The sequence below is a fragment of the Phanerochaete carnosa genome, assembly GCF_000300595.1.
Source record: "Phanerochaete carnosa HHB-10118-sp unplaced genomic scaffold PHACAscaffold_8, whole genome shotgun sequence".
NCBI classification, from domain to species: Eukaryota; Fungi; Basidiomycota; class Agaricomycetes; order Polyporales; family Phanerochaetaceae; genus Phanerochaete; species Phanerochaete carnosa.
Genome location: NW_006767635.1, coordinates 1,944,111 through 1,953,629, shown reverse-complemented (window position 1 = coordinate 1,953,629; position 9,519 = coordinate 1,944,111). Strand labels below are relative to the sequence as shown.

At 51.2% G+C, this 9,519-nt stretch overlaps 3 protein-coding genes across 3 annotated transcripts; all 3 read right to left on the bottom strand.

The window, feature by feature from the left end:
- Positions 1-1,301: 1,301 nt before the first annotated feature.
- PHACADRAFT_212002 (uncharacterized protein) lies at positions 1,302-1,637 on the bottom strand (the record flags this gene model as incomplete). The annotated part of the gene is made up of 2 exons (XM_007399060.1): positions 1,302-1,313; positions 1,389-1,637. 2 exons carry the CDS (start codon positions 1,635-1,637, stop codon positions 1,302-1,304), a joined length of 261 nt encoding a protein of 86 aa, XP_007399122.1.
- Positions 1,638-1,881: 244 nt separating this feature from the next.
- PHACADRAFT_212001 (uncharacterized protein) lies at positions 1,882-3,769 on the bottom strand. The gene is made up of 9 exons (XM_007399059.1): positions 3,479-3,769; positions 3,384-3,417; positions 3,152-3,330; positions 3,045-3,095; positions 2,948-2,994; positions 2,520-2,895; positions 2,276-2,464; positions 2,187-2,217; positions 1,882-2,133 (listed from the first exon to the last, which is right to left on the bottom strand). The coding sequence occupies exons 1-9, from the start codon at positions 3,518-3,520 to the stop codon at positions 2,060-2,062; spliced, it is 1,023 nt and encodes a 340-aa protein (XP_007399121.1). The 5' UTR covers positions 3,521-3,769; the 3' UTR covers positions 1,882-2,059.
- Positions 3,770-6,644: 2,875 nt separating this feature from the next.
- On the bottom strand, positions 6,645-8,283 carry PHACADRAFT_261417 (uncharacterized protein). The gene is made up of 10 exons (XM_007399058.1): positions 8,199-8,283; positions 8,116-8,149; positions 7,998-8,068; positions 7,838-7,945; positions 7,727-7,780; positions 7,627-7,673; positions 7,184-7,559; positions 6,943-7,131; positions 6,858-6,888; positions 6,645-6,808 (listed from the first exon to the last, which is right to left on the bottom strand). Exons 1-10 carry the CDS (start codon positions 8,238-8,240, stop codon positions 6,735-6,737), a joined length of 1,026 nt encoding a protein of 341 aa, XP_007399120.1. The 5' UTR covers positions 8,241-8,283; the 3' UTR covers positions 6,645-6,734.
- Positions 8,284-9,519: the final 1,236 nt, after the last annotated feature.

Sequence of the window (9,519 nt, the reverse complement as noted above, 5' to 3'; positions counted from 1 at the left end):
GTTCCGCCTTTAGAAGGGTTGGCATGTCCTATCATTGACCTCGTCATTGAGAAGTGGGCCGATAACCTATGCGAGTGTTAGCCTGGCACTTCGGGGGTAACACGACATACTCTCGCGCTAGGACTTCGAGAGCTGGCTTAGAGAAGACTGCCGCATGGGTGCGGACCTCTGATAGCCCTTTTTAGAGTCAATCTGCCTTAGTATCGCATGTGGTACTGTCATCGCTCAATGAGGTTGAACTAATATTAATATTGTTCCTCTTGAATGAAGTATGGGCTCACAACATTCTCGCATACCGCACTCTCGCAGGCAGGCTGCCAGTGCCCACAGTAGACTATATGTAGAGGAGCAGTCAATAAATACACATTATATTATATTTATAATGCTCGCCTTCAGACTGTGCTCAATACAAGTTAGGATCATGACTACCATTACTCCCAGTAAGTCTCAGGGCATAGGCGCTTGATACAGTGCGCCGGGCTTGGGGGTTCAAAGAGGCTGCCCGAGGACGATGCACAGGTGGTGCGATGCACTCTTCAGCCCAATAAAGGTCAAGTCTGTTAGCAAGACTATGAATGTACAACACTAAGACCTTTTACAAACAACAAGAGGAAACTGTATGTTTACTGTGTATAAACGTTTACACCAAGTTTACATGACTTCATTTACACACACGGAAACAGTAAACAGTAATAAACGTTTATACACAGTAAACAAACAAAACGGTTGGAGCCTTAGTGAAAGTACGCGATCAAGCGTCATCTGAAGGCTGCGAGTTTGACCCTCGCGGTGGGCTAATGTCGTCTTTTTTTATACTATCTCAGTCTGGCCGCGATATAAAACTCCGGAGTTGCTGTACTGTCACTGATATGACAAAGCTGACTATTTACGATCGCTCGGAGATCGTGACCAGCTGCTTGACATCAGTCGAGATCCTTAACTTTCTCCTTTCCAGACATGGTCCTCCCAGGTCGATGATAGCAAACCAACAACACCACTGATCCCCTTCAGATTTGCAGGTTTACCGTGCAGACAATGGGCATAGTAGTCCGTCCGCGAGTTGCTAACACGTATTCATCGGCTTGACGCAGACTAGGGCTCTGGCCCCGGTAAGCCGTGAGCTCCAAGCCGGGCATGCGGCACAACACTTAATGAGTCATAGAGGGGCCACGCCAGTTGTTGCATCAATAAAAGCTACTGTAGCTGCAACTTTTTAGAACCACACAGCTTCTCTGAACACTTGATCTTAATTTGATGGGTCCTCGCCGCACCCCGAGTGCCATAAATTACTCTCCCGACGTTTAAAAATTGAGCTGCGTAATATTTCTTGAGTATATGGGCAAGTCCACACAAGACAGTGGCACTTCAAGTTACAAACTGCAGCTCACGTTGTACGGTATTTCCACCGTTTCCCTTGTCCGCACTATACCCTTCCAGTCGATGTTGTGCCCACCACTGCCTGTGGTCTTGACAGCTGCCATGACTTCGCGCTCCAGGAGAACCGTCCAGATTCCTAAATGAACGGAGTTAACTCCAGGAGCTTCCAGCCACTCAAACGCCATCGTCGATGGATTCATGTCGTTCGGCACGGTAGGGAGTGACGCAACCCCTTCAGCGGCTGCGTTAACTGCAGACATGGGAGGGCGCGAGAAACTTGTGCTTCGGCCGTTGCTTAAAAATTGCAGCAATCGGAAGAATGGCCTAGCAGATATTCGTCCTTTCATGATGAAATCATAGCTTTGTGAGACGAGAGTGTCGCTGAACTTCGTAGAAGGCCAGGAGATGCGCCAGGCAGCTGGTAGATCCTCTCGACCTCGAGCGCAGGCCACGTCATCACAAACAAGGCAAGATAAAAACTACCGGGCAGAATATTAACTACGTTCGAATTCACCTCGCTGCAATTCATCTCGCCGAAGAAATGGAAAAGCATGATCATACAAGGTCAGCTACTGTCAATGTCATGGATTTCGTACTGAACAGTCAGTGCTTCATATGTCTCAATCTGTCCGGCCGTGTCGCGCCACGTAGCGAGGGCGGCGGCAAGGCAAAATATCAATGCTCAGTGAAAGTAGTTCGCCGCAATAGCCTTCACCGAGAGCCAAACCTCGTCCAAAGTCTTAACAACATCCTCGGCTAAATGCAATTGTCAGCATGCGCTATACAAGTGGCATATGCACTCCACTTACGCAAAGGGCCTTTCTCGAGGTTAGTGAGGTTCTGCGCGTCCAGTCCACATGAGCTAGACTCCCAGCGCGCCAACACGAAACAGACTGACCTCCTCGACCTGCTCCACGCCCGAGCCACCGATCATGATCGCATCACCGTGCTCGCGCTTCAGCAGGCTGTGATGTGACAGCCAACGGAGGGTGACTTCGGCGAGCGTCAAGTTGTGTTTCTTCGCAACCTCTTCAATCTTCGTCAGCGCGTTGAAGTAGGCATCGTTCCAGTAACGGCGGTGTGAATCCTGCCAAAATGCAACGTTCAGAAGCTGCGATGATATGCAAGATGAGTAAACGCACCCTGCCGAGGAACGTGTTCGGATCGAAGCGCGAGTTAGCTTCGGCCTGATCGTTCAAAGAGCGGTAACGACCTGTGAAGAAGCTGCCGCCGAGGGGGTTAAACGCGTAGAACGAGATGCCGTATTTGCGCAGGCACGGGAACAGCTCCGGCTCGACGTTGCGGTTCATTGCGTTGTAGAGTCCCTGGTACACTGTCGGCTTGACGTACCCGTTCGCCTTGCAGATCTCGACGATCTGCGCAACTTCCCAAGACATGTAGTTGCTGATGCCGAAGCGTTTGAACTTGCCCTCCCTATAGAGCCTGTCCACGGCCTTCATCGTCACCTCGTAGGGAGTTGAACGGTCGGGGCCGTGAAGATACCAAACATCGAGAGTGCTGTTTCAAAATTAGACATACGGCCTACCGAACGCAATCGTGCTTTACTCACTCTGTCTTGAGAGCCTTCAAAGATGTATCCAAATACTTGCGCAGGTCCTACAGCCGCACTTAGCAGCTGCCACGCACATCAGCTTTGCAACACGCACCTCTTCCCTGTGAGTAATGGTCGGCAAGCCAGGAATGGCACGTCCGTTAGTCTGACAGCGGCGCCGTCAGCTCGTATTCAGTACATGCAGGGCTCTGCTAGGCTTACCCCGACTGGCAGAAGCTTCGTGGAAACGACAGTTCCACGCTTCTTCCAGTCTGTTTCCCCCAATAGCTTCTCACTCGTGCCCTGACCGTACATGGTGGCGGTATCTAGCTCGTTGTGGCCGTGCGCCTTCAAGACATCGAGGATGGCTTCGACGTCCTTCACGCTGGTCACGCGCGCACCTGTGAGGCAACGTTAGCTGAGCGCGGCCAAGGTGAATACAAAGAGCACGCACTCTCGATGCCAGGTGCGCCGAAGTTTCCGGCACCCTAGAACTCTGTTAGTACGTGCGACCCCGGGGAGTAGGAAGTGGGCTGTAAGCAGACCGACCATGACAACGTTCAAAGCGTTCTTCTGCTCTGCGTGGGACATATTGATTCCTGTAAGTCTCCTGCTCTTTTTCGATACTGGTTATTGAAGATGATGGGTGTCAGCGAGATAGAGGCCAGTATATATACGCCATAGAGCCAGGGCTTGGTAATGTCGAGAGGGACTTGTCTATGCCCAATAATGCCCGAGCGACAGAGTGCCCGAGTGACCGAATGTAACCCATTAGTGGGCGTCCCTAAGGTTCACCTCAAGTTTCTCACGTGCTATTTGCCGAGAGAAAGATTGGTCCGGGGTCGTGGGTCTATAACCACAATTATGAGATGATTGACAAGAGACTTGCTTAACATCTTACTGGACATCCACTGTAAATTCGGGCTTAAACTCGCGTTGTAGGTGCGCTTCCACATAAAACGCAGGTGTTTTACTGCCTTCAGAACCGCCACTGCGTGGTTAGAGCCTAGGAGGGTGCATATTCGCCAAGATGGCTGAATCATCGTGTGATTGGTACACCACCCGCTTCGCCCGAATTCTCTGAGAACAAAGCGGCCGCTGAGACCCCATGTATGTAAATAATAGAAATGCCTGCTTGGGGCCGTCGCTGGTACACTGGCTCTTCGGGAAAAGCGTGGCCGAGCGCCCTCGCGTCTCCTGCGGCGATACTTACAAAATGCCGACTGGATCGAACGCTGACAGGTCCGGTCAGCGTAATCGAGAGTCTCCGAACTATTTACTCACCGTAGGTCCCCGACCGGTGTTCATAACTTTAAGCTCCCCGGGTAACTTTCCCGAGGCAGGCGCTTTCTCCGTAAGCGTGGTATTACGGAGAGGCAACTGAACAAGATTCGGTCTCATGCCGGCTTTCGGATGACGGGTCGTCTGAATGTTGAGAAGAGAACAAGACAGCAAACCCGGCATCCTGCGCCGTCCACGTGTTCTCTTTGCATGACCAGGTTTCTAAAAACGCATTTGCACAAAGCCTGGGATGACACCAATCCTGTCAGACAATATGTTCTCAGAAGCATTGCTGTAGTTTCGCTCACTCGAGTTTACCGCCGCTACCCAATAGACTGCCTAGCCAAGGGTTTCGCATCCCAGCCGACCAACACCTAGCTGCGACTACCATGGGGTGAGCGCCCCGAGCGTACACCGCAGGGTCGTCCTTACAGCGCTCCTGGTGGAATATGGTCCTAGCCGCCTTGACTCAGGGCCACCTGCTCCCGCGAACCGCCGTTCAGCGTGCCAGGCGCGTGGTTTCCGCATGCTCGTGGAACAACAGCTGGCGACAACCAAAGCGCGTAGCTACTGAGGGATGAGTACCAGTCTTCCTCGTTTCCGAGTGCTGTAACGAGCGCCACACGACCGGGGCTTGAATATTTAAGGCTGCACAAACTCACCCCAACCATTCCATGTCCGTAGGGTCGCCTCGTGAGATGGAATCTTCAACTTGACATCTGAGTGCTCTGCATCTGCCGCCCCGGACTGCGCATTTTGGTACCTTGAGAAGGGAATAAAGAGCACCGCTTGATTGATGGGCTCCCCTGGCCAAACAAGTTCTACTCGAGGCTTCAAGCTGACACTCCCGCGTAGTGCTTCCCTAAATCTCTTTTCAAGAGCAGAAAGAAGAAAAAAATTGGCAGGACTCGGATCAAAGCTGACGAGGAATGGTTAAGTCAGAGGGGCGTATTTCGTGTTTGCGTACCTTAAGCGACCGTTTATGCGTAAATAAGCCTTCGGCTTCAAGTTTCCCCTACGATTTGGCGGTTCGCGCTCCCAGCGGTACGAGCCGAGTGGGAAATGCAGAGATAAGGAAGTTAGAATGAGCAACAGAAAACTAAATAGCGCGAGGGTGAACTAGTACTGTCGATATTGAAGCAGAGAACAAGATACAGCAGGCTGACTCGAAGGAGTCCAATGCGGGCTAAGGCGCTTATGGCTCGAAGATCCAAACAGAGCAAAACAAAGACCGCGGATGCAGCTAGCAGGTCCTGATCTATACGGTCATGGGCCTGTGGCTATGCGACAGCCACAAAAGAAAAGAAAAATAGATGTTTTACACGCAGTTCTCAGCCCACTACCGTAAGCCCTCATCATGTACGGAGCACACCTATGCGATCGCCGCTTCTAGCATACGCAAAAGGCAGTGATAACTTGAATGCGACTGCGGCGCCGGTATTACAACAGTTCTCATAGATATGCTCCAGGCACCCCTAGCATGTTTCCGTTTCAATAGAAATAGCTATTCGCAGTGCCCTTGACTGAGGACTACGCCTAGTCGGGAATGTTGACAGCTTCTTCAAGCTGCGGCATTAGGAAACAATAACCATGCTACCCGACGCTACCCGAGCTAGGTAGTGCTCCGAAGCGTTGGGTAGCATCGGGTAGCATGGTAGTGTTTCCTGATGTGTTAGAGCCGACTTTTTGAGTCATGTACATTTGACACTCATGCGACGGGCCTTTCTCCAGGCCAGCCAATTTCTACTCATTCATGCCACGTGAGCGCGATATCAAATGCCACGGAGAAGGGCGGATTAACTTACTTAACGTGCTTTACGCTCGACGACCCGGAGATAACTGCATCGCCATGTTCGCGTTTAATAAAGTTGCGATGCGACAACCAGCGAAGAGTAACTTCAAACAGCGTCAGATTATAGCTCTTCGCGGCCCCTTCTATCTTCGCCAGAGTGCTCCTCGTTCCGAGAACGACACCGCGTGGTCTATTGCTAAAAGCTTTCAGAAATCATATTTATGCGGCATGGAGAGAATGTTACTTTAACTTGTTAGGAGCGCTATGGCGTCAAAGAGCACTCGATTTGTAGGCTGTACCGCCGAGGGAAGAAGTCGCCACCGAGCGGGTTGCTCGCGTAGAACGAGAGGCCATAGCATGTACGCACTCCTTCAAGCTGACCACGCCGAAAAGCTGTTTGCTTGTGTCTATGCGCCCGAAAGACGTCGAAGATCGTGCATGCTTAAGCCTAACTGTGACGGGAAAGTACCACGCATAACAGCATGCACTAGCTCAACGTGCTAACCGCTGCTACCGGCAGAGACGGGAGATGCGGTGGTCGCACAATACAAAGGCTTGGGCGCCTAAAGTATGGGGACCCGCGCGCTGAGGTCCCGCTTGAGACCAGTGAGTCAGGACCGTGATGGCTTGGCTATAGACTGCCGTTCAGTTGTGTTATTGTATCCTCGAATATACATTGTACAGCCTCGCTCATTCGTCTCAGATAAGACAGCGGCGAGTTGAGTATGTGACTTAGTGGAAGTAGTTCGTCGCGACGGGTTTGACGACTTCCCAAGCCTGATCCAGCACTTTCAGCACCTCTTCAGCTAAAATACGTGTTAACACGAGATAAGTTGACCAAGCGGCACGACTTACGCAGGGAGCCCTTTTCGAGGTCGATGAGGTTCTGCGCTCAGCAGCGTCAGCGCAACTCTAGAACTGCACCGAGTAGTGAACGTACCTGCTCGATGTGATTGAGACTCGAAGCACCAATGATGATCGCGTCTCCGTGCTCGCGCTTCATGAGACTGTGGTGCGAAACCCAGCGAAGGGCAACCTCAGCGAGCGTCAGGTTGTGCTTCTTCGCGATCTCTTCGATGAGAGAGAGCGCCTGGAAGTACGTGTCATTCCAGTACCTGCCGCGGTAATTCTGCACCATCATATCAAGTTTAGTTCTACTGCGATTAATGAGCTAACCGCACCCTGCCTTGGCCCCTATTCGGGTCAAAGCGCGAACCAGGCTCGACCTCATCTTGGATCGAGCGGTACCGGCCTGTGAAGAAGCCGCCACCGAGCGGGTTGAACTCGTAGAAAGCAATGCCATACTTGCGCAGGCATGGGAAGAGCTCGGGCTCGACCTTGCGATGGATCGCATTATAGATGCCCTGGTACGCGGTCGGCTGGATGTAGTTGTTCGCCTTGCAGATAGCCACAATTTCGGCGACTTCCCAGGACATGAAGTTGCTGATGCCGAAACGCTTGAACTTTCCCTCTCGGTGAAGTTCATTGACAGCCTTCATGGTTACTTCGTACGGAATGGTGCGGTCCGGGCCGTGCAGGTACCACATGTCGATGGAGCTTAGGGTGAATGGATAGGCTGTTAGAGGGACTAGCGGTGAACGTGTGAACCGCGAAGAGGACTTACTCTGTCCTGAGGGCCTTGAGCGAGCTGTCTAGGTACTTGCGAAGGTCCTGTACGGAAATATTTAGCCTGCGTTTTTTACTATCCTTCTCATGAGGCGTACTTCTGGGCTGTGCGAGATGCGGCTCGCGTTGGGCAGGGTCTGGCGCGTGGTCGACTATCGCGAGCATAATAAGGATTCGGGACCCTTTGTGCAGTCATAGCAGACACGTACGGCATTCGGGTAGAGCTTAGTATCCATCACAAGCCCCCGTTTCTGCCATCCAACCTCCCCCACAATCTCTTCACTGGTGGTTCCGGCGTAAGTCCGTGCGGAGTCGAGCTATATTCAGCGTGAGTAACACAGCAAGCGGCGCTCAGGCATCGTCACGCACCTCGTAGTGTCCATGGGCTTGAAAGACATCCAAGATTTTGCCGACCTCTTCAACAGTATGGACTCGAGCTCCTTCGCAGGCGATGAGACTAGTCGACGTCAAGCCGGAAACGACTTACCCTCAGTGCCTTCTCTACCAAACGTCATGCATCCCTATCGCGCGGTGTGAGCAAAAGTTTAACATCCACATCATAAACTCTACCATAACGATGTTTAACGCGGATTTCTGCTCAGGGCGAGACATGACTAGTGACTAGTGGCTGCCTGCACTTGTTGTTGAACGTACACTGTGGGGGCTCTACGGGCGGGAAGATATCGACTGCATTCCGTATTTATAAGCCTCATCCGGTAACGAGACCTGGCGGAACGTGAGAATGGGAGGGCATCATCCGGGTCGCCCTTCCGTCTCCTGATGATGCGCCATCGGCATCTCATGGCACGCAAGAACGTTCGGGCTTAGCATGTAGATGCTGATGATATCATGCTACGCAGCAAAGAAAACAGGCTAGAAATGCAGGCTTTCAGGTTAAGTGGAGAGGATCCCGATGTTCAACGCCTTCGGGTATGTCCACCAGAGCGTAGATCACGATACTAAGAGCATTGAGGTGGGCGCCTACCACAATAATACCTAGTCGAAGTGGAACAAGTATTTCCGTGGTCTTTGGCTCATAAAATGGAGTAAAAACCCCTCCTATAGCTGGAAAAAGAAGACATTGGGGCCGTGACAGCTCTGATAAATTCAAAAAATCTAGATAGAATAAAAACTAAAATAAACGTCGGCTAAGGCTCCAACCGTTTTGTTTGTTTACTGTGTATAAACGTTTATTACTGTTTACTGTTTCCGTGTGTGTAAATGAAGTCATGTAAACTTGGTGTAAACGTTTATACACAGTAAACATACAGTTTCCTCTTGTTGTTTGTAAAAGGTCTTAGTGTTGTACATTCATAGTCTTGCTAACAGACTTGACCTTTATTGGGCTGAAGAGTGCATCGCACCACCTGTGCATCGTCCTCGGGCAGCCTCTTTGAACCCCCAAGCCCGGCGCACTGTATCAAGCGCCTATGCCCTGAGACTTACTGGGAGTAATGGTAGTCATGATCCTAACTTGTATTGAGCACAGTCTGAAGGCGAGCATTATAAATATAATATAATGTGTATTTATTGACTGCTCCTCTACATATAGTCTACTGTGGGCACTGGCAGCCTGCCTGCGAGAGTGCGGTATGCGAGAATGTTGTGAGCCCATACTTCATTCAAGAGGAACAATATTAATATTAGTTCAACCTCATTGAGCGATGACAGTACCACATGCGATACTAAGGCAGATTGACTCTAAAAAGGGCTATCAGAGGTCCGCACCCATGCGGCAGTCTTCTCTAAGCCAGCTCTCGAAGTCCTAGCGCGAGAGTATGTCGTGTTACCCCCGAAGTGCCAGGCTAACACTCGCATAGGTTATCGGCCCACTTCTCAATGACGAGGTCAATGATAGGACATGCCAACCTTCTAAAGGCGGAACCGCAAG

Bases quoted from the DNA above. Each gene is read 5' to 3' on its own strand.
- PHACADRAFT_212001 (XM_007399059.1), bottom strand. From the start codon at position 3,520: ATGTCCCACGCAGAGCAGAAGAACGCTTTGAACGTTGTCATG. The intron at 2,995-3,044 runs GTGCGTGTTGCA...GTGCGGCTGTAG, and splicing joins CCATTACTCACAGGGAAGAG to GACCTGCGCAAGTATTTGGA. The intron at 2,896-2,947 runs GTGAGTAAAGCA...ATTTTGAAACAG, and splicing joins TTGAAGGCTCTCAAGACAGA to CACTCTCGATGTTTGGTATC.
- PHACADRAFT_261417 (XM_007399058.1), bottom strand. From the start codon at position 8,240: ATGTCTCGCCCTGAGCAGAAATCCGCGTTAAACATCGTTATG. The intron at 7,132-7,183 runs GTGCGGTTAGCT...ATGATGGTGCAG, and splicing joins CGAATAGGGGCCAAGGCAGG to AATTACCGCGGCAGGTACTG. The intron at 6,889-6,942 runs GTACGTTCACTA...TGCTGAGCGCAG, and splicing joins GTCTCAATCACATCGAGCAG to AACCTCATCGACCTCGAAAA.